Raw genomic sequence first — 23,720 nt, forward strand, 5'->3', positions numbered from 1 at the left:
GCAAAGAGAGCCTCCCATCTTGCCTCCGCCACGCAGGCCCGGACGCACGGCACAGCGTCATCCTGCCTCCCTCCTCCTGCCTTCCGCCCCTCGCCAGGAACGGCTTCGCTCCCGTCACGTGATGTGCTCGCGTTCACGTGGGAACAATTCCGTCTACTCCCACCGCGGAAGCTACGACTGTGGGAACCTTGGTCCAGGTGGGTGAGAATATCGGAGTGGGGAGGGAGAGGAACGGGGGGGGGGGGGGGGGGGGGGGGGGGAAGGGAGGACGGAGAAACTCCGCGCCTGCGCTTCGGAATCTCACTCCCGCCCCGCGCCCGGAAGTGCGAGGAACGAGGCGTGGCCGGAAGTCGGGAAGAAGCCGACGTTCCCCTGCTGCAAGAGACGCTGCGGCTTTGCGGTGCGGTCCTGGCATCCTTTGCTACCCTGCTCTTGCAATGAGGAAGAAATTTTGGCCTGGGAGCCATTTGTTTAACAAATAAGTGGTTCTGTGAATGTCCTGTCAGTTCCTATTTGACTCAGACCTAGTAACATGTTCTGCTAGAAGCCTTTGCAGATCCGCAATCTCCCCCCTCTCCAAGGGCATGAGGGAAGGGCACGGATAATGTATTTGCGTCGGGGTTTGCGTCTCGTCTCCCTCCTTAGACTGATTTGACGTTTCAATGTCTGACTGATACGTCTCAGTGCTAAGACCTGGAGAAGGAAGTTAAAAGGGAGTTAGGACACTGGTTCAGTAGAAAAATACTTACTTTGAAATGTGTCGTGGTTCAAGTCTCAACGCTGCAAATCACTTAATTTTCCCTGTCCTAAACTTGCACACCTTTAAAATGAGGTGAATTGACAACTCCTAACCCGAGTGTCAAATACAGACTTCAACTGTGTTGAAGGGATCAGGTTAAAATGTAATTGGGAAAGATTTACCAAAATAAAAATACAGTGTGTTTTTCCTTATTTTTTTTTTTTTGTCATAAGGAAGGTTTCAATCTGGAGGAGAAATGTCGAAATACAAAGTACAATCAATCAACCTTAAAAAAAAGACAAAAAGTCTAGCTGAAAGGTACACAGTACATGAATGGAAATAGATGAAAAAATGCCAGGAAAAGTAGGTTTTAGCCAGATTCTAGAGGATCTTAAATAGCATAATAATAAATGTATGCTTTTCCCCAAAGAGGTCATAAAAGAAGGAAAAGGAATTATATGTGCAAAAACGTTTGTAGCAGTAGTGATAAGAAACTGGAAATTGAGTGGATGCCCATCAGTTGGGAAATGGCTGAATAAGTTCTTATTCTATAAGAAACGATCAGCAGGATGATTTTAGAGAGGCCTGAAGAGATTTACATGATATACTTATTGTGTATCTAAGTTATATTTTAATATATTTAACATCTACTGGTCATCCTGCCATCTGGGGGAGGGAGTGGGGGGAGGGGTAAGAGGTGAAAAAATGGAACAAGAGGTTTGGCAATTGTTAATCCTGTAAAGTTACCCATGCATATATCCTGTAAATAAAAGGCTATTAAATAAAAAAAAAAATAAAATAAAAAAAAAATAAAAAAAATTTAAAAAAAGAGATTTACATGAACTGATGCTAAATGAAGTAAGTAGAACCATAAGATCATTGTACATAGTAGTAGCAACATTATACCATGATCAATTTAATGGATATGATTCTTTTCAACAATGAGTTGATTCAGGTCACTTCCAATAGACTTGTGATGGAAAATGCCATTCACACCCAGAGAGAGAATTGTGGAGCCTGAATGTGGATCAAAAATCAAATCAAAAAGGCAAAAAATGAGAAAACAAAGCAAGGAAGCAACAACAAAAAAGGTGAAAAAACTATGTTGTTATTTACATATAGTCAGTTGGGACTGTATGTAGATAACAACATAGTTGTTAATTATCCTCTTTCTGGATGCAGATGGCTCTTCATCACAAGTCTATTGAAATTGGCCTGAATCATCTCATTGTTGAAAGAGCCATGTCTAAAAGATGTATAATTTTGCTTACATTAAATTAAAAATGGGTCTGCACAAACAAAACCAATGCATTTAAGATAAGAAAGAAAATCAGAAAGCTGGACAATAATTTTTACAAGTTTTTCTAGTAAAAACCTCATTTTTCAAATATATAGAGAACTGAATCAAATTTATAAGAATACAAGTCATTCCCCAATTAATAAATGGTCAAAGGATACAAATAGACAGATGAAGAAATCAAAGCTATCAATAGTCCTGAAAAAAATATTCTAGATCTGTATTGATTAGAGAAATGAGCAGAAGAATCTGGAAAGACTTATATGAACTGATGCGGAGTGATATTAGCAGAACCAAGAGAACATTGTACGTGGTAACATTGACACTGTTGAACAACTGAATATCTTTGCTATTCTCAGTAATACAAAGATCCAAGACAATTTTGAAGGATTTATGATGAAAAATGCTGTCTACAGGGCAGCTAGGCGGTGCAGTGAATAGAGCACCACCCCTGAAGTCAGGAAGACTTGAGTTCAAATCTGGCTCAGACTTCCCAGCTGTGTGATCCTGGGCAAGTCATTTAACCCCAATTGCCTCAAGGGGGAAAATGCCATCTATTTCTAGAGAAAGAATTGATGGAGTCAGGATGCAGATTAAAGCAAATTATTTTTCACTATTTTTTTCCATTTTTTTTGTCCATGTTTTCTTTTACAACAGTACTAATATGGGAATATGTTTTAAATGATTGCACAGGTATAATATATCAAATTGCTTGCCATCTTAGGAAGGGGGGAGGGAAAGGGAAGAGGAAAGAATTTGGGGTCAAAAAATTTTTAATGGAGATTATAAATTGTTTTTATATGTAATTAGGAAAAAAATCAAAATCTTGTTCTCTCAGAGTAGGAGGAAAGTGCAGGTTTATGGAAGCTAAGACAGGAGAGCTTCAACAAAGAAGATTACAGAGAGGGAGAGAAAGAGACAGATACAGAGAGAGACAGAGACATAGAGTGAACAGTATCAGTTGCTACAAATATAGAAAGGTTGATGATAGGGAAAAAAAAAAGAGTCCATGGATATTATAATAAGGATGCTGTGATAATGAGGAGGAGATGTTGAAAGCTATGTCAAAACAAGAAAGATGACATTGTAAATTATAAAAGACAAATAACAAATGAGTTCTACATAAATTATGTAGTAGTAAACATACTAGAATTCAAGTTAAATTTGAATGTGTCTCTGACTTACTAGTGTGATTATAAGTAAATCACTTAACTACCTTGAACCTTAGTTTCCTTCTCTATAAAATATAGCCTAATACAGTGACATATTCAACATGATAGGACTGCTTGCCATCTTGGAGAGGAGGTGAAGGGAGGAAGGGGAAAAGTCGGAACAGAAGTGAGTGCAAGTGTAAAAAAAAAATTACCCAAACGCGGGTTCTGTCAATAAAAAGTTATAATTTAAAAATAAATAAATAAATAAAATATAGCCTAAGCATCCTTATAGTACCTGTAAGGTTAGTACTTATAGAAACTATGAATTTGTCAGTTAACTTCTGAATCTCAATTTCCTTATGTATAAAATGGGGATTTTGAAATGCATTGTCATGGTGTCAGGCCTTAGAAGTAGGAAGATCTGGCTTCAAGTTAGGCTTCTGAAACATACTAGCGTTTTAATCCCATGACCTCTCAGTATTTATGGTAACACTGTGATGTTATTGGTCCTCTTCCAAATAAAGGATGAACTATAGTATAATACCACTCCCGGAAACTCTCTAAGATGTTAAATTACTGAGTTGCTGATCTGTATTGAAGAGCGAGTTCCTCCAACTGGAATTCCCTATGCTAATGAAATCAAATCTTTAAGATTTTATATGTCTTTAGGACTTATATTACAGAGCTGTTATAAAGGTGATAAAATATGATGGAAAGTGCTTTACAAACTTTTAAAGCACTATGTAAAATGTCAGTTATGATGATGACTGATAATTGTCCCCTTCCTGGACTCTAAACTCTGATTGGGTAAGTATGATAGAACTTTACAGAATTTTCTACCTTAGCACTTGGCCCAGTGCTTTGCACAATGTAGGCAATTAATAAATAACCTATTGAATGACCAAACAAAGGAATAACTAGACAAGTAGGGCCTACAAGTAAACAAAATTGTCTTTTATTAAAACATCTATGGAACTGAACTTTTTAAAAAAGAGTGAGGATTTACTGGGTTTTCAAAGACAGCACATGTTGTTTGACAGACTTCAAAGACCTGTGTTAATACCCTTGAATGACATCTTGACAAAGTGGAGAGAGAGCTGGTTTCCTCTAGAATCGGGAAAACCTGGGTTCAGGGCCCTATCTAATACACACTTCCCATGACCTCTCAATGCTTTGGTAACTAAGATTATACATTGCAGAGAAGCACTGACTTGCATTGGAAGAGAATTACCTTTTACTTCTGGAATAAAACACAAGCCCAGTCTCTCTCCCTAGGTAAATATCAGTTGTCATCATGATTATTTTATTGTTAAAGCTGTATAACAAGTCAGAGTAGAATATATGTTACATTTCTTCCTTAGGGCAGTAGCCTTTGCCCTCTCTCATATATCCCTTTTATTTTGGATGGCATCTGCACAAGCTGGATGATGATATTTTGCAATTGTGCAATCTTAAAATGCTCTTTATTTTTAGTAATGTGAATTTGGCCTGGGTACTGTTAAGAAGATTAAAAAAGTGAGTTGTTTACTCTCCTGGGCGTTTTTAATGACTGGATCAAAGGTTGTGTCAGCTAATTTTTATAAGAATATTATAATCCTCTTTCCTAGTGGATAGCATGTTGGTCCAGAATCCAGAATGTTTGCCTCAGTTTCCTTATCTGTAAAATGTGCTGGAGCTGAAAATGACAAACCACCCTAGTGTCTTTGCCAAGAAAACCCCAAATGGGGCCGGGAAGAGTTGGACACTACAAAATGACTCAACAACAACCTATTTCTTTTTACCATGCCCACTTTCTGACCTTGACAAGGAACAATGGGAAATTAATTCAGGATTTTTTTTTTCATTAAACTTCTCTTCCTGCCTATGATAGATATGATTCTTACACTTAAAAAATAACCAGTCAGGGCATGGTTATTTTCATTAGAGGGCTCTTCACTTTGCCCTTTGTTGATTCAATCTACAAAAATTTAATTTACCACAACTATTGTCTAAAACAATACACACTATGCAGTCTTCCTGTGTTGATAAGAATGCCTTTCTGAAAGACATGTTATAATTATATTTTCCTACCTGCTCATATAGAACAAAAGCTTTTTAAAAAATATATTTCTACCTTGATTTTTTATAATTACCTTGACCAGTGATTTAGCCATGTTTTCTAAGGTTAACTAGGCAAATCAATGACTTTATGGTCTTCCAAAACAACATTCTCTTTATTCTACTTCTCATATTTAGTATTAGAGGTGACCTCAATAGCAGCGGCCTGAAAAAGGGAAACCTATGCTTTCTTAACTGGGTGGCTTACTATTAAACATGGCCCTCTGGTAACATCTGAGAAAGATTCTGATCATCCTGCCCTCTGGGAGCTTACAGTACAATGGGGAAACAGCCTGCCAAAAAATCTATACAAAGTAAGTTATATACTGAAAAATAGGAAATAACAGAGAGAAGGTACTGGAATTAAGAGGGTTTGGGGAAGGCTTCCTGTAGGAAGTGAGATTTTAGTAGATCCCCACCTCAAAAAAGTAGGGAGGTGGATTTTTATCAGCCTATTTCAGAGTTGGGTCTAGGAAAGACAGAGTTAGATTGTGTCCATGGGTTTATTCCTCCTAAGAAGGTAGACATGTATGCATGGGAGCACAGTTAGAACTGAGCTTGGGGTAGGTGTAAGCAGCAGGAGTATAAAGACAAAAATCACAAATCAGGGAGTTGGGGTAGCTGCCTGGTGGTCTTATCAGGTTATCCCTGGGCTGGCCTTGTTTTCCAAAGGGTATCATGGCCCTATCCGGTGTGGTCACTGGGACGGGACTCTGCATGGTTTTGTGGCAAAGAAGGGGGAATTCCAGATTCAGCAAGTGAACAATGCAAGTTCTGTACTTGTGTTGCTGTTGTGTCAGCTTAAGGAATGCTCAGTTTGTGTCTTGCTTCGGATTCCTAGGTCAGTTTGGGCTCCTCTGGATAGTAGGGGAGCTTGGGAAATCAATGTAGTTAGCAAAAATCATTAACTACCTCAGTTTCACAATTTATTTCATAATCTGTTCCTGGAGTTCATTACTAGTTTTTTTACTTAGCGATTCAGCTTTATTTTGTTTTGATGGTCCTTGTGTTGATAGTTTTAGTTACTGTGTTTCTTATGTTTTTCTGAATTCTTCATATGACCTTTTAAAAAAATTTTGTTTTTTTTTAATTTTATTTTATATCACCTTTATCTCCTAGTATATTCCTCTCCTTACCTAGGGAACAGTTCCTTTTTTTGGGGGGGAAAAGGGAGTATGCATGCACATTTATTTATTTATTTTGCAATTTTCATTATGAATCATATTGAGAGAAAAATCAGAAAAAAAGGGGAAACCACAAGAGAGAGAAAAATAAAAACAGAAGGGGGAAAAAAGTGGATGTTGATTAACATTGACTCTCCATAGTTCTCTCTCAGGATGCAGATAGTGTTTTCCATCCAAAGTTTATTGGGATTGCCTTGGATCACTGACAGCTGAGAAGAACCAGGTCTATCATAGCTGATCATTGCTGTTACTGTGTACAATGTATTCTTGATTCTGCTTGTTTTATTGAGCATCAGTTCATGTAAATCTTTCCAGGTCTTTCTATAGTCAGCTTGTTCATCATTTTTTATAGAACAATAATATTCTATTATTTTCATATACCCCAACTTTTTCAGCCATTCCCCAATTAATGGGCTCATTTTTCAATTCTTTGCCACCACAAAAAAGAGCTGCTACATTTTTGCAAATGTAGGATCTTTTTCCTCTTTTATGATCTCCCTGGGATACAGGCCCAGTAGAGGCATTGCTGGATCAAAACATATGCACAGTTTTATAACCCTTTGGGCATAGTTCCAAATGAGCAATTCCTTCTAACAAAGAATTTATAAAAGAAATTTTAAAAAGCACTGAGAAGTTCTATGGTCAAATATTTCAGAATCTTGACTTGAAGCCAGCCACTATAACATTGCATTTCAAAATCCCCATTTTATAAAATGGCAATCGATAAGGCAATTGAGCATTACAGGTTAACTGACAAGCTCGTGGCTATGCCATTTGCACCAGGGATGAGTTGATGACATAGGTCAAGGAGTCAGATTCACAAAGCAATTTTGGGAAACAGAAAAAGGTACATTTTTAGAAAAGAAAAAAGATGTTTGAACTGTTAGTGAGATCTTTAGCATAGTTATTTACACTGGACCAAAGAGAGCAATATTTCTTTTATTAATCAATTAGTTAATTAGCTTCTACTAAGCACTTTATTAAATAAGATAAAAAGCGATGGATGAGTTCCTGCAACTATTCAAAGTACTATGATTTTTTTTTTTTTTTTTTTTTTTTTTTTTTGGTAATTGTAAAGTGAATGGGGGGAGGGAGTAGTTATTCAGTACATTCAGTGTCACACAGAAAAAAGGGGGGAAAATAACAGATATAGTACAGAATGGAGTCAGTTATATTCTCCCCAAATCTGTTTCTGATACTTTTTTTGTGAAGCCTTCCTTGATTCCCCACTCCTTTCCATTAAAAAAAAAAAAGTGAATATAGTTTATCCTTGGAAATTCTACAGGCACTTTAAAAACTTTCTTAAAGTGATTTTTATTATTACCTTTTGTTTTTATATTGCTTGGATTTTTCCATCTACCTATTCCCGTTCTCTTCTCAGAGAACCGACCCTTGTAATGAAAACATTTAAAAAAAGAAAATAGGGAAAAAATCAGCAAAACCAATCAATACATTGGAAACAAATCTGACATAATATACAGTGTTACTTGCTTTGTGGGCCCACTATACTTTTTGTGATTCTTTTCACCCAATTCCTTTATGTTTAATTATCTGTGTACCAGTAATAAGTTTAGTGGCAAAGTAATCACTGCAATGCAGAGCAAGGAAGATCAGTATTTGAATACCTGTGATAATAATAGCAAATAGAAGTTATAAGGACAAATGAGTTACAATTATCCCTTCCACATAATGATTTTCCTCATTGAAGTTTAGATAAATCTTGGTCAGCCTAAGAAATTAAGTGGGAATTTTTTGAGAATTTTGCAGAAAGCACAGACAATACATGAAGGCCAGTTTCGAAACTCAGAAATGCATAAAATACAATGTATAGTATTGTATAATGTAGTCTGTGACAAATAACCCAAATTTTGCAATAAGATACTGTAAACACTCCATTAAAGAGAAAGGGGGAAAAAAAGCAGAATTTAGTACAAAGGTAGGGCCAAAAAAGTTTATGAAATTTTTTCAGATCACAGGAGTGACATGGACGAAGGTATAAGTAGCATATACAAAGCATTTTGCCAATCTTAAAGCATTATTTAAATGGGGTAGATTCTCTAACTTTGGGCATTTTGCTTTTTTTTCTGAACTAATTCACTTCTGCTTTGCTTACAGAACACAGCACCCTCTCTGATGAGGGCACGCCATGCTGGGAGGTCCTGTGCCAGGGTCTCCCATGTCATACATTCAATTCTAACTCTTGAAAGTGTCCCTGTATCATTCTTTCTCACCTCCTCATGCACTCTTGCCTTGTGTGAGTTCTCCCTAAGAGTCTTTTTGTCAAGTATACAATTGGCATTTGACCAATGTGGCCAGGCCATGGGAGCTGTGCTCTGCAGTGGAGTGAGAATGCTTGGCAGTTTGGTACAAAAAAGGACCTCAGTGTCTGCTATCTTATCCTGCCAGGGATCTTCAGAATCTTATCCGACTTGTGACAGGGCATTTCTAGTTAACATGACCCTAACATAGTGTAGTCCTTTTGGTCTTCATCAAGAATGTGGGATTACAACCAACCATTTAAATGTCACCTATTATTATGTTGGTCCCTAGGGATACCATGCCTTGAAGGAGCATAATTTTGTTTGTGTTTTTTTGGATGGGGTGGGAATTCTTTTTTTTTTTTTTTTTACTTGTTTATTGAAGTTTTTTATTTTCAAAACATATGCAAGGATAATTTTTCCAACATTGACCATTGAAAAACTTTCTGTTCCAATTTTTCCCTCTTCCCCCTACCCACTCCCTTAGATGACATGTAATCCAATATATATGTTAAACATGGCAAAAATATATGTTAAATCCAATATATTTATACAATTATCTTGTTGCACAAGAAAAATCAGATCAGATCAAAAAGTTAAAAAAAAAAAGAGAGAGAAAGAAAATAAAATTCAAGCAAACCACAACAAAAAGAATAAAAACATTATATTGTGAACCACATTCAGTACTCACAGCCCTCTCTCTGGGTGTAGATGGCTCTCTTCATCACAAGATCACTAGAACTGGTCTGTATCCCCTCATTGTTGAAAAGAGCCTTGTCCATCAGAATTGATCATCATATAATCGTGTTGCTATGTACATTGATTTCCTGGTTCTGCTCATTTCACTCAGCATCTTTGCAAAGAAGGGAAGGAAGAAAAGCATTTTATATTTATACACAATAAATTTATATACAAAATTTTCTCAAAGCTTAAAATGAATTACTTATATTTCCCCCAACACTTTCCATCACTAGACAATCAACAAAATAATAAATCAAGTCCATATTTGTAGTGTTGGTCAGTTTCCAAAGTATAAATTGGCTCATGGTTGGAGCTGGAAGCACATTCCCAGAAGGAGGTGAATTTTCTTGTCTCTTCTTTGAGGCCAAATTTGTTCGTTATAATTAGACATCATTTAGTCTGGGGTTTTTGTTCTTTTTTCCATTTACCTTGTTATCACTGGGTTTTTCGTTTTCTGTTTTTTTTTAGTGAATCTTACATCAATTCATATAAGTTTTCTCATTTCTCTAAATTCATAGTGTCTTACAAAGCAATAATATTTCATTACCATTATGTACTACAATTTGTTTAGCGATTTCCAATTGATTGGTGACTACTTTGTTTCCAGTTCATTGCAACTACAAAAAATTTCTCTATATATGTTTTGCAATATGTGGGATCTTTCTATCTTTGATCTCATTGTGGTATATGACTAGTAATAGTATTTATGAATCAAAGAGCATTTTTTTTTTTGTTAAACTTAATTCCAAATTGTTTTCTAGAATGATTAGACTAATTCGCAACTCTGAGGGTAGAATTTAGATTCTCACAATGTCTAAGCAAGTCTAAGTGATAATTTTTTAAATAATACATTTTATTGATCCTTTTTGTCTTACAAGTCACTGTGGTAAGGGGGAAGAGAGACACCTTTTCTCTCTCACAACTGCCCCTTGGGGCAAAGAATAACAATTAAGCCAATATGTCTGCTCCTGTAATAAATATGAGCACCTTCCAGAGATTAGGTCAGAAATAAGTATTAGGAGAGCTTATTTATAAAGAAAGAGAGTGGAGAATCTGAAAAGATTTACTGAGGGAAGAACGTGAAATAAGTCAGAAAGGTAGGTTTGGGGTCAGATTATGGAGGGCTTAAAATATCAAGCAATTTTATGGAAGACTAACTGTAAGAAGAAGAGATGTCTTCGTTCTAATAGTTTGGGTCACAGATGATGAAGAACGGTGGCAGTGCTGAGGCTGAAAAGAAGGAACAGATAAGAGTGCAGAGGTAGAATAAATCAGAATTAAAAGATAACAGTGTTGGGGAATCAAAAATGGGAGAGAAAATTGAGGAGAGAAGTGATTAGTTAATCACTAGAATCAAAAGCTTCAGGGAAATCAGGGAGGTTGAAAACTGACAAAAGGCCATGAATTTAGCAGTGGAGAGACCACTGGTAATCTTGGAAAAGACAATTTCAAGAGAATGGTAGGGTAGGAAGCTAGATCCTCCGAGTGGTGAGGTGGTGGGATAATAGAGACAGAGACTTCTTTCCTTCTTAGGAGCCAAACCTTCCTAGGAGTTTGGCAGTGAAAAAGTTAGAGGAAAAAGTTAAAGGATCATCATTTGAAGAGAATGCAGATCCCAGGAAAATTTGTTTTGGATGTTTTTTTTTTTTTTTAGGTTACCCATATGCTATCATGTAAAGTATTTCCATCTTAGTCATTTCCTATAAGAAGACTCAAATAAATGAACAAGAATGAAAGACAGAGTGAAAAATAACATGTTTCAGCCTATATTCAAACAATATCTGTTTTTTTTTTTTTTGTCTGCAGATAAATAGTATGCTCTGTCAATTCTTTGGGATTGTCTTAGATCATTATATTGCTGAGAATCACTAAATTATTCACAGTTCTTCATTGTACAATATTGCTGTTTCTATGTACAATGTTCTACTGATTCTGTTCACTTTGCATCAATTTATAGAAGTCTTTCCAGGTTTTTTTTCCCCCTAAAATCATCCTATTTGTCATGTCTTATAGTACAATAATATTCCATCACAATCATATACTACAGCTTGTTTAGCCATTCTCTAATTGATAGGCAAGATTTTTAAGGACAGGAGAGACTTGGGTATTTTTATGTAAGAAACAAGAAAGGAACCAGTATGGAAGGAATTGAAGATAAGAAAGGGGAAAGGAATGATTGTTGGCCAAAAATCTAAGAGGAAACAGGAGGGGATGGAATCAAAGACAAGCTTGAGGAGGAATAGCCTTGACAAAGAGAAAGATAACCTCTTCCTTGAAGACTGGAGCACAGGAGAGGTTGAAAAAATGTATGTAAGCATTTGGAGGTATGGATAGGGAAGAGGAGAGAGCTCATGGTTGATGGCCTCAATTATTTTCTTAATAAAATAAGAGGAGGCAGTAGGGTAGAGAGAATTCTGATTTGAGCGTCAGAGGATCTGGGTTTGAACCCTGGCTTAGTTATTGAGATTGGGTAACCTTAAAAAAATCATAGCTTTTCTAGGCTCCATTTCTTTATTTGTAAAATGAGAGCATTAGACCAATAATACTTAATAGCCCTCAGCTATTATCCTATGAGCTTCTGAGAAAAGAAGGGATTGGGAATACTTTTATCTTGGGATCATTATTTTGAGAAACTTCTTCCGGGAACCACCTCCAACTCCCTCATTTCACAGGTGGGAAAATGTTTCTAGGCCCAGGGAAGTTAAGTTTTGCCAGAATTTGAACTCTTACACAAAGGCATCCTAAAAATACTTGTTGAAAATGAAACAAAACAAAGGGGACAAAGGTGAGAGAACAATAGGAGAGCTGGTTTCTGCAACACAGAACAGTTACAGGTGATGGATGACCTGAAGGTCCCAACCCTTGTTCTGGTAGTAAAATATTACTCCTTGGATCGATGGTGACCCAGGCTTGAGACAGTAGATAGCTTGGTTTGAAAAATGAGGGTAAGGAGTGTTGGAAATAACTCATAAGACCAAGAACTTGATGTGATTTAGAAAGCTTCAGCTACTTCCTGACTTTGCTATATTTATGACAAGGGCACAACCATCCTTCCAGTCAGCCAGGTTTTATATCTCTAGAAGCCATCCTGGACTGATTCTTTCTCAGTCACCTCCCATTCCCCCATCCTGTATCAGTTCCTACCACTACCCCTGTGTGTGTGTGTGTATGAAAGAGATAGAAACAAGAGAAGAGAAAGGGGGAGACAGACAGACCGACAGATACTTTTAGTCAGTCACTTAATCTCTTGAATTTGTTTCCTCATCTATATAATGAGAGGATTAGACTAGATGATCTTTCAAGTTCCTTTGAGCCCTAAATCTAGCATCTTATGACTCAAATCAATTGCCACATTTTGTGGATCGTGTCTCCATAATATGTCTCCTATTTGGTCCCCCTTTCTCTGCTCACACAGCCAGCCTTCCAGCTCAAGCCCTTTTTTACCTCTTATCTGTCTTGTCTCAATCCAGATTCCAAATAGCTAATGTTTGTAAAACATAGTTCTGACCTGTCATTCTGTCCCCACCTCCATTCCCAGGAAGTTTATTATCTCTAGAATCAAATACACATTCTTCTTTTTTGTTTTTTTAAGCCTTTCATAAACTGGCTCAGCCTAATGACACATCATCCCCCTTCGTACCTATGGCCTGTGTTCCAGCCAAAGTAACTAATTTGATATTCTTCATCCACTTCATTTGAATGAGATCCTATAGTGGAGAGAGTGCTAGGTCTAGAGTCAGAAAGATCTGTATTTAAATACAGACTCAGCCACTTACTAGTTGTGTCACTTTGAGCAAGGCACTCAATCTCTGTTTGCCTCTATTTCCTCATCTGTAAAATGGGGATAATTGTAACACCTGTCTCTCAGGGTTGTTGTGAGGATCAAATTAGATGATAATTTATAAAACTCTTAGTACAATGCCTGGCACTGGGGAAAGCACTATGCAAATGTAAACTATTTTTAATGTTGTTGTTGTTATAATTTTTATTGGTTATTTTATTTTTCAGAGTTAAGAACTGGTAAGTTAAATGATTTGTCCATGATCACATAGCCTTTACATGTCAGAGGCAAGGTAGAACTTGAACCATGTTTTCCCGGTTCTGAAACTGGTTCTCTTTTTCTGTCAGACTGGTTGGTGTATTTGTTGTACAGTCATTTCAGTTGGGTCTGATTCTTTGTGACCCCATTTGACGTTTTCTGGGCAAAGATAGTGAAGCGACTTGCCATTTCCTTCTCTAGTTCATTTTACTCATGAGGAAGCTAAGGCAAACAGTATATTTTTTTTTTTTTTTGACTTGTCCAGAATCATACAGCTAGTAAGTGTCTGAGGCTGGAGATCTCCCAATTCCAGACCCTTCTAGTTGTATTTGGCATATAGTGGTGCTCAATAAGTGCTCATTGAATTTCATTAAATAGACTGAGCAAACACCAAAAGAGAAGTTGGGGAGGGCTCCAAGTGTCTAAAATTCATTCTCTCTTGGCTGTATTTGTAAGTCTTAGGCTTTTACAGCATTGTATCTTGTGTTTCCTTCAAATTAACTGGGTTCTTCAAAACCTATATGGTTACAGGAGCTAAAGGATGCTCCCCAGAGCGGGAATCTATTACTTTCCTTGGGAGATCAGTGCTGGTGCAGTCCCAGAAGGAGAAACTGTGAGAACATTTGGCAGGTGAGTATGGTTCTTGCCTTTCCTTCTGTGCAATTTTTTTTTTTAAGAATGTCTCTATGAGATCTTAAAGGAAGGAAAGGGACCCACATGTACAAAAATGTTTGTGGCAGCCCTCTTTGTAATGGCAAGAAACTGGAAACTGAGTGGATGCTCATCAACTGGAGAATGGTTGGGTAAATTGTGGTATATGAATGTTATGGAATATTACTGTTCTGTAAGAAACAACCAGCAGGATGAATACAGAGAAGCTTGGAGAGAATTACATGAACTGATGCTAAGTGAAATGAGCAGAACCAGGAGATCGTTGTACACGACAACATCAGTATTCTACAATGATCAATTCTGATGAACTTGACTCTTTCCAACAATGAGATGATTGAGACCAGTTCCAATGATCTTGTGATGGAGAGAGCCATCTACACCCAGAGAGAGGACTGTGGGAACTGAGTGTGGATCACAACATAGCATTCTCACTCTTTTTGTTGTTGTTTGCTTGCATTTTGTTTTCTTTCTCATTTTCTTTCCTTTTCAATCTGATCTTTCTTGTGCAGCAAGAGCATTGTACAAATATGTTTATATATATTAGATTTAACATATATTTTACACAAATTGTGTATAACATATATTGGATTACTTGCCATCTAGGGGAGAGGGAGAAGGAAGGGGGGGGGAATTTGAAACACAAGGCTACGCAAGGATCAATGTTGAAAAATTATCCATGTATATGTTTTGAAAATAAAAAAGCTTTAATAATTAAAAAAATAAAAAAGAATTCAAGACTTGAAAAAAAAAAAAAAGAATGTCTCTGTGCAGCTGATAAGGGGCCCTGAGGAAGGTGGTAACAAAATTTCCTTTCACTAAATTTCAGGTTCCAGTGTTATGATATGGTTCGGTCCAGAGTGACTTTGGTGGCTCAGCATGAATCGGTCCAGCATCGGGTCCATGTCTGCACCAAGCTGGTGGAGCCGTTCCAAGCTCAGCCAGGCTCCCTGTACATGGTGCTGGGGGAGTACGACCGGAGCGATGGTGAGCACTGGCGTTGGGAGGGGCACTCTGGGATCCTCCGAGGAGCCTGCACTAACTGGGGCCCAACCCTAGCTCAGAGTTTTCTGGGAGCCGAGGCAGCCTTAGAGCTCGGAGACTCCCTCATGTGATGGTGGACAAAGTGCTGGCTCTCAGGTGGGGCTTGAAGGTGTCCCCAAGGTCTCGAGTTAGAAGCAAGGAAAGGAAATTGTGCAGAGGGTGGGAAGAGAAGGAAAGGGATGGAGAGTTAGGGGGAGAGAGTCCAGGGAAGGGGAGAAATAAGGCAAGGAGAGAAGGTGGAAGAGGGGAATGGAGGTGGCAGTGGGGGTGTAAGGAATAGAAAAGCTTCGGGCATTTTACAGGAATTGAGAATAACAGTGGTCAGAAAAAGGAACCTCCACTTGTTTGTTTGCTAGTTCCTAGGACTTTGCTCCTTCTCCCGTGGAGAAACTAGGGTAATGGTGGTTTCTGAGGACTTTGACATTCCAGGGATGCACTGAGGATCTGATTTCATCAGCAATAAGTAGGACTCTGCCCCTGACCGCTTTACGTCATCTCACCCTTTGGCATACTGCTTTTCAACTAGGTGGAGGAGGGAAAGAACATACGCCCAGAATACGACCAAAGTCAAGAGTTTAATTAAATTGAAATGGCTTTTAAATTAATTTATAATCCTATTTAAGTCTTCAAGCTTACAGATGCCCAACTTCTGCAGCTGACTTTTAGCAAGGATAGGGATAAGGGAAAATGACCTTTTGCAAAGATGAAATAATCTCAAGCTTTGGAGTACTGCCCTCAAGTGTTACCTTGATCTTGTTCTGTATGCCAATCATATGCACAACATGTTCCCAGTGAGATCAGAGGACTCCAGGTGACCTCCTGTGGGTTCTTCAGAGGAAGGGTGGGAGAGACAACAAATTAGAGTGAAATTTTAAAGATCATATGCTTGGTGGCCTTGGTGATCAGAGAAGAGGAAAAATGCATACAAACATGAAGGCACACAAATGGTTCCTGCCTTGCAAAGCTTTGGCTAGTCAGTGGAGAGAAAGGGGGGAGAGGGGGAATAGTCCTTTCTGAGATCTGTTCTTTGAGATCTCAGATTTTTACTTTTAATTGAAAAAACATTTTAATTGTAAAAGATACTGTTTAGAGAGCAGGCAGGGAGAGTGAAAAAGGACCAGGATTTTCTTTTCTTTTTTCGCCAATATTCTCATTTTATTTTACTTTTTTTTTTTTTTTTTTTTTTGCTTATAGGCTATTTTTATTTTTTTTTATTAAAGCTTTTTGTTTTTTTAAAAAACATATCCATGAATAATTCTTCAATATTAATCCTTGCAAAACCTTGGGGAAAAAAAATTCAAAAAATCGGAATACTCTAATTTCCCCTTTTCCCCCCACCCCCTCCCCTAGATGGCAAGTAGTCCAATAAATATTAAACATAGTAGAAATATATGTTAAATCCAATGTATGCATACATTTTTATACAATTAGCTTGCTGCATGAGAAAAATTCAATCAAACTGGGTAAAAAAAGAGAAAGAAAATAAAATGCAAGCAAACAACAACAAAAAGAGTGAAAATGCTCTGTTGTGGTCCATACTCAGTTCCCACAGTCTTCTCTCTGGGTGTAGATGGCTCTCTTCGTCACAAGATCATTGGAACTAGAACCAGGATTTTCTGTGGTAGCTGAAGGCCAGAAGCAAAGTCAGTGCTATTGCTTGACTAAAGCAGTCAGATATCAGTATCATGAAATATACTTCAGTGATCAAAAATAGCCAATATGAGGAATTCTCTTGGAAGTCTGCTTTCCTATATATCTACCTTTTTTTACACTAGATAAATTTTCTTTTTTTTTTCTCTTTGCACAGAAGAGGCTCTCTCTTGAAATTTTGGTACAATTTAAATTGGGGGAAGAGGGTTTTCCCACAAGCCATTAGAGAGAGAGAGAAAGGAGACATAATGATAAATTCATTAAAACCAAAATTCCCAAGAAAACACAAAAATGGAAAAGCTTCAGAAATTCTGACACAAACCATCAGTATTAATAGTGTAAGAATGAAGACACTTGGGTTTTTCCCTTGTTCTCTTCCCACTAGACTAAGGTAGATATATAGGAAAGCAGACTTCCAAGAGAATTTAGCAAACATCTTGTTCATTTGATCAGTGTTAAGAATAACTTGGAAGGCAGAATGTCATGGTACAACATCATCTATAAAATGGGATTAGTAATACTTGTAAGCATTTACTTTATGAGATTATTGGGTGTATAAGATAATGAGTATAATAATGCAAAGTTCTTTGCATGCATTATTTCTCCAAATAATATCAGTTATTTTTGGTGTCAAAGAAAGAACATTAACACTAACATTGTACTTTGTAGTTTTAGGTTCAAGTATTTGGATAATATAATTTAATGTTAAACTAATATTCAGACATTTCTGTCTTGTGGAAGGAGAGAGAGCCAGATGGCTCTTTTCCCCAAGATAATTTTAGGTGACATTTATTATTACATATTGAAAAAGATATGTTAAAACACAGTCTGGGTTAATATTCAAGAATAATTGAGAAACCAGATCACTTCCTCCTGGAATAATCAAAAAGACCTCATTCCTTTCATTGGTTTCTTGATCCTTCTTCCTTTTTCTATTGGACACTCTTCAGATGGGAAGGCTATGAAGAAAACAAAAAACAGGGTTAAGCTTGGTTATCACCCTTAATCCATTTCCCCAAGAGAAACATTTTGTCCTCAAATTTATTATTCATTTTTCAAGGATTTTGAGGAGGATTTTTTAGAGCAGAGAGAGAGCATTTCTTAATAATTCTAGATAAACTAAGAAGGAGATTTTTAGTATGCTTCCACAATGGTATGGTCCAGTCACATAGCTCCTAAGTAAGGAAGTCCATGACTAGAACATAGATCCTAAATCTTTCCTAAAGTGAACTAAATGGAAAGTGGACAGAGGGCTGGACTTGGAAGCATGAAAACCTGAGTTCAAATCCTGCTTCACACACTTAATAGCTTTGTGACTCTGAGCAAGTCAGTTAACCTCTGTCATCCTTCGTTTTTCCCATCTGTAAAATGGAAATAAGGCAGCTAAGTGATACAGTGGATAGAGTGCCACCCTTAGGGACCTGAGTTCAAATGTGACCTCAGACACTTACTAGCATTGTGATCTTGGGCAAGTCGCTTAAAATTGTGTGACTCAGTTTTCTCATCTGTAAAATGAACTGGAAAAGGAAATGATAAGCTATTCTAGTATCTTTGCCAAGAAAACCCCAAATGGAGTCATGAAGAGTCAGACATAACTGAAAAATGACTGGGAAACAACAAAATAGAGATGATAATAGCAACAGCTAGTAAAAAAAAGTTATGACTTGTCGTCCTCCTTAGATTGAAAATCTAGTTATCTTTTCAGTACATCAAGTTTCCTCCCCACGTAGATAACCAATATAGGCCATTTAGGGCCATGCAGTTTCTCGATTTGGTTTAGTTTTTCCTATTGCTCAAAAGGACAACTTTATGTAGTATGTAGATTGCTCCTCAGGTTACCATAGAATGGTACTTATATGTGACAGGTGCCCCACTTACCAGGTAGTAACACATTCTTGAGTTTCAAAGCAACATGCATTGCAGGAACTGGGTCAGCTCATCCCCGGGACTTATGCTAGCTGGCTGCAATTTCCATGTGAAGGAAAAAGGCTAGGCTTAATCTCAAAGGATTTTGAAGCCCATATTGCTTCAGGCCCTCCTTATTTTATTTAAGAGAAAACTGTGGTGTTGGGGAAAACTTTGTAGCAGTTAAACTTTGTAGCAGAAGTGGGATGGGCTGATTTAAGAGCTGTGGAGGGGTCCCCTTAATGAAGGTCTTTAAACTGAGGAAGGACAATCACTTGTCTCTTAAGTTGTAATGGGCATTCCTTTCATACATGGGTTAGACCAGATGGCTATTAGGGTCCCTTCCAACTGTCAAATTCTATTCTGTGAATTGAATTGCAGAGAGTGGAAATAACTTACAAATAACAAGATTCACATGCAGATCTTTTTATTCCAAATTCAGGGCTTTTTGCCCCACACATTTTTAGCATGGAGTTGCTGATAATTCCCAGCTCAGAAAACATCCCAGAATGACACAGAATGGGAAGCCATGTCTGTTGGTCAGTCAGTTAGGCAATAAGCATTTATTAAGCATCTACTGTGTACCAGGCATGGTACTATAAAGAAAGGCAAAAAACAGTCCTTGCTTGCAAAGAGTTCACAGTCTAATGGTACTAATAGTGTATTTAGTAAAGTACTAAGAGAGGACTAGAATGGGAAACCAGAAATTTTACTGTTTCAAACTTCAAATACCTTTTCCTTTATCATGTCACTTGAAATCAGTCACTTCCCTACAATCCATCAATCTGTAAAGTATCTTCTTGAATACCTCACTTCATCCCCCAGCTAGATTCACATGGCCTGTCACCTATAGGGAGAGGCAACCTTTGAATTGGAAAAACAGAATGTGAGATGGAAGGAATTATAGCAATCTGTGGTAACCTAATTTTATTTTTTTCAGCTTATGCATTTAATGTTTTTTTTTTTTTATTGAATGTGATTGCATGCTTAGAATCATAGCTATAGCAACCTCAGAACAAGTACTTAACAATTTTTTAAGTAGTGGATTTGTTATTTTCAATTTTTTTATTAAGATAAATAATCAGCAACAAATGTAAACATTTCAATATATAGTAAGATTATATAAAAAACTGAAATTCTGTTCTATACAAATTAAAAAAGATGTGATATATATATATGCATATAAAAAATGTACACACCTATATAAATTTAATAAGTATCACAATTTGCATCCCATTGTGTCCTTATTTTTTGTTTTTTACTCTGCATTTTAACAATGTTTTTATTCATGTCTTTTTTTTTTTTTTTTTTTTTTTGCATTTGTTAGTCTCCAATATCCCATCTTTCCTCCACTGGCAGTAAAAGCTGTAATCAATCTGAATAGGGTATATGTGTACATATATAGGTGTATATATATATATATATATATATATATATATATAGTATGTGTGTGTATATATACATATATATATGTGTGTGTGTGTGTATATATACATATATATTTATATATATGTTTATACACACACATTTATGAGCTAATTTTCAAGGTGCTTGAGATTAAAAAGAATATAATCCTATTAGGTTGGTCTCAGGAATTTATAGAAGCAATAAAACTAGCTGCTAATTTAATAAACATTTGGAGTCAGTGACTCCTTTTGCACATAATTGTTTAAAATGAGACCAAAATGATGATGATTAAGAAATAACCACCTCAATAAGAGCCTTTTGAAAGGTCTTTATAGGCCATGCTACTCACAGGATAGGGATTTGGGACATCAAGGGAAAGGTTCAGTGGCCTGCTTTAAACACCTAAAATATTCAAATGAACATTTCATTTGTTCTCCCCGAGGCTCAGGACAGCGGGGAGGCAAGTCTTGGGTTTTCCTCATACACTTTCATGAATCATTATCCTTGTTCATGGTCATATGTCTAATTAGTAGAAAAATTGGGATCAAAATTTGTTCGGCTGTTTTAGTCATGTTTTCGTGACCCCACCTGGGGTTTTCTTGGCAGAGATACTGGAGTGGTTTGCCATTTTCTTCTCCAGTTCGTTTTGCAGATGGGGAAACTGAGACAAACAGTTAAATGACCTCCCAGGGTCCCACAGCTAGTGTCTGAATCCGTTTTAAACTCCTGGCTCCAAGGCCCAGCCCTCTGTACACTGCACCACCTAGTGGCCACGATCAAAACTTAGGTGTCCTAATTTTCAATTTCCTACCCTTTTTAATGACAATTCAACTGGACATTTTTAGATGCCTCCATGAGAACAGTAACACAGTAGTGTTAGGCTTTGTAAACCGTGGAGTTCCACAATGCCATGCTAAAGGAGTTTTTTAGTCAAAGCTGATAAATAACCAACCCCTATATTATTTGTTTGGAAATCTTGGATATATACATTTGTATAATATTGTGTTTGGAGCAGTTGCTGTTCACCTTGAGTAGTAGCAGGGGTTGTTCTAAATTCAAGCTCTGGAACTGCGGGGTTGGGAGGGAGGGAAGGGAACATCTTGGAACTCAAATGTAACAAAAATAAATATTAAAAACACAAAAAAAGAAAAAAAAATCTAACAGTCCACCCACATAACTCTTCACACAGCTTCCATTTTTCTTCTGCTTTGGAATATTTTTTTCCTTATATAGTTTGAATTAGATAGGAAGTGTTTGTCAGCAGACAACTTGAGTCTCTTACTTAGAGAAGAAAGTTATCATTCTTGGAAAGGCAGGATAATGCTAGTGCAAAGGAAGAGTTTTGAACCTGGGGTCAGAAAGCTTCAGTTCAATTCTCATTTGTTGCTAGCTTTGTGATGATGGTAAATCACTCCAATTCTCTGAGACTGTTTCCCCATCTGTCAAATGGAAATGATAGTAATACACTGCTTTTAGCCCGAGGTTGTTGTAAGTTAGTTTGCCATGAGTTGTAAACTAACAGATATTAAATATGAGTGATTATTATTATTTTCTACCCCCATTTCCTATCCTTAAACCTTAGCAAAGACTAAAAGAAAACAGGCATCCAGTACATAGTGAGGTGTTAGAGTTCAAAGACCAAATGTAAATTTAATCACTCAGGTCCAAAGTACACATTAAGAAGTATAGAAAAGCCCTTAGATAAGCTCAAACATTAGGCAGATTGGGAGAGGAGTGGATGCTACAATCCCTCCTACCAAATAAACAATACAGTGAGATCTGAGAGTACCCAAGAAACAAGTCATGGAACCCCCTTGAGACCACTGACACATCCTTTGTGTCTTCTGTTACCCAGATCTGAGTGAATCACAAGAAGTTCCCCCCAGATTCAGGAGGGTCCTTGAGTCACCTCCCTCAGGGTTCCTGAAATGGGAGAGGAGAGATACTAGAAGTAAATAGTAGCCTGAGGAGGGGGGGAGCAGGGATAACCTTATGCCCCAAAGTCCTCAAGTTACCCTTTCTTTCCCAAAACACCCCCCCCCTTCCCCATTGTCTTATCCTGCCTGCAGATCTCAACTTTTAATTTGAGGATAAAGGATCTTTAGGTTATTTTAGCATCCTATATGCTATTGATTTCTCCCCTCCCCTCTTCCCCCTGCTGCTAAGATGCGGGATATTGGTCAAGGTAGGAAGCTGCCAGGATGTAATGATGGCTCCTGCACTCCAAAGCCATTCGTGTTGCTGTCTGTGTCTTTCAGATACAGTTTCCATGGTAAAAGCTCGTGTGCTGACCTGTGTGGAGGGGATAAACCTGCCTTTGTTAGAACAAGCCATCCAGAAGCAGAGGAAGTATCACCAGGAGAGGGACCATCAACAAGGGAAGGGGAGCCAAGGACATGGGCAGGAGAGCAAGAACGACTCCTAACCTTGTATGGCCTGATAACAGATTAGTTGGTGTTTGCCCAGAGCCAAGGGGTTAGTTTGGCCCCTGTCCCTTATGCTGTGTCCCAAGAAGATCAACTCCCTTATTTAATACTGGAAGGAATCACCAGAAGGGGCAGCATCCGGCTCCAGAGGTCTGGGAGAACAGATACTGTCACTCCAACAGTTATGTTTCTTTCCATCATATTAGTGTGAAAACAGAGTTGTAAGTGCCCAAGTACTTCTTTCCCCCAAGAACCTACTTGTTTTCCCAGACACCATTTTTTGTTGTTGTTGTTGATATGGACAGCGGGATGTTTATGAAAGCAACTTTTTTTTTCTACAGAGCTGGATATTTAATAATAGTAATAAAATTAGGTTTTTTTTGTTTTTTTCCTGTGTGTGATCTGTGGCCGAATTCTTCCCATTTGTATCCTTGGGGGCCTTGACCCCAAGAGGGTAAGTTTTTAAATCTGATCACTGCTTCTACCTTCAGAGAAAATACTCCAGGGAAATTTCTTAAATAAAGCTTAGATTTAACAGTAATTTATTGTGAATTTTACACAATTTTACAAATGCAATGAGCATTTCCATATACAAAGCAGGACAGGAAAAAGATGATTATGCATCTGGCTCAACTAGAGTTTATATGGTTATTTCTATCAGATTGGTATAGGAGAACCTTTATTTGACTCACTCTGGAAAAGACATAAGCTTCAAAGAATCAAGGAGCTCATGAACAAATACAGAAACATAAGAAACTTGCTTGGTCTGTTCAAATCTCTCAGACTATCAGAGACTATGGGGCTGATAAACAGATGTTTCTCATTCACTTCAGACTTGCAGTGTCACAACAACTCAGCAAAAACACTTATTACTAATATAAAATACTATTATGAAAGCACTGATTATTACTATTATTATTATAACATCCCCATTTCCCATTCCCAAACCTCAGTAGAGACTAAAAAGAAAACATATGCAGTACATAGTGAGGTAAATGTAAATCTGATAACCCCCTGAATGATGCAGAAACCATGTTAATGGTCCTTAACTTTCTCTGTGGAGCATTCTGTTGAGGAATTCTCCCTCTGGGATCTTCAAAATACAGGAAT

At 37.4% G+C, this 23,720-nt stretch overlaps 1 protein-coding gene across 1 annotated transcript; it reads left to right on the forward strand.

Moving 5' to 3' along the window:
• Positions 1-52: 52 nt before the first annotated feature.
• On the forward strand, positions 53-22,998 carry TEN1 (TEN1 subunit of CST complex). The gene is made up of 4 exons (XM_031965845.1): positions 53-197; positions 14,041-14,139; positions 15,008-15,165; positions 22,443-22,998. Exons 2-4 carry the CDS (start codon positions 14,051-14,053, stop codon positions 22,607-22,609), a joined length of 414 nt encoding a protein of 137 aa, XP_031821705.1. The 5' UTR covers positions 53-197; positions 14,041-14,050; the 3' UTR covers positions 22,610-22,998.
• The last annotated feature ends 722 nt before the right edge of the window (positions 22,999-23,720 follow it).

Source organism: Sarcophilus harrisii, chromosome 4, assembly GCF_902635505.1.
Source record: "Sarcophilus harrisii chromosome 4, mSarHar1.11, whole genome shotgun sequence".
Lineage (NCBI taxonomy): Eukaryota > Metazoa > Chordata > Mammalia > Dasyuromorphia > Dasyuridae > Sarcophilus > Sarcophilus harrisii.

Coding starts and splice junctions, on each gene's coding strand:
- TEN1 (XM_031965845.1), top strand. CDS start 14,051: ATGCTCCCCAGAGCGGGAATCTATTACTTTCCTTGGGAGATCAGTGCT. Junction 14,140..15,007: donor ACTGTGAGAACATTTGGCAG/GTGAGTATGGTT, acceptor ACTAAATTTCAG/GTTCCAGTGTTATGATATGG. Junction 15,166..22,442: donor GGAGTACGACCGGAGCGATG/GTGAGCACTGGC, acceptor TGTGTCTTTCAG/ATACAGTTTCCATGGTAAAA.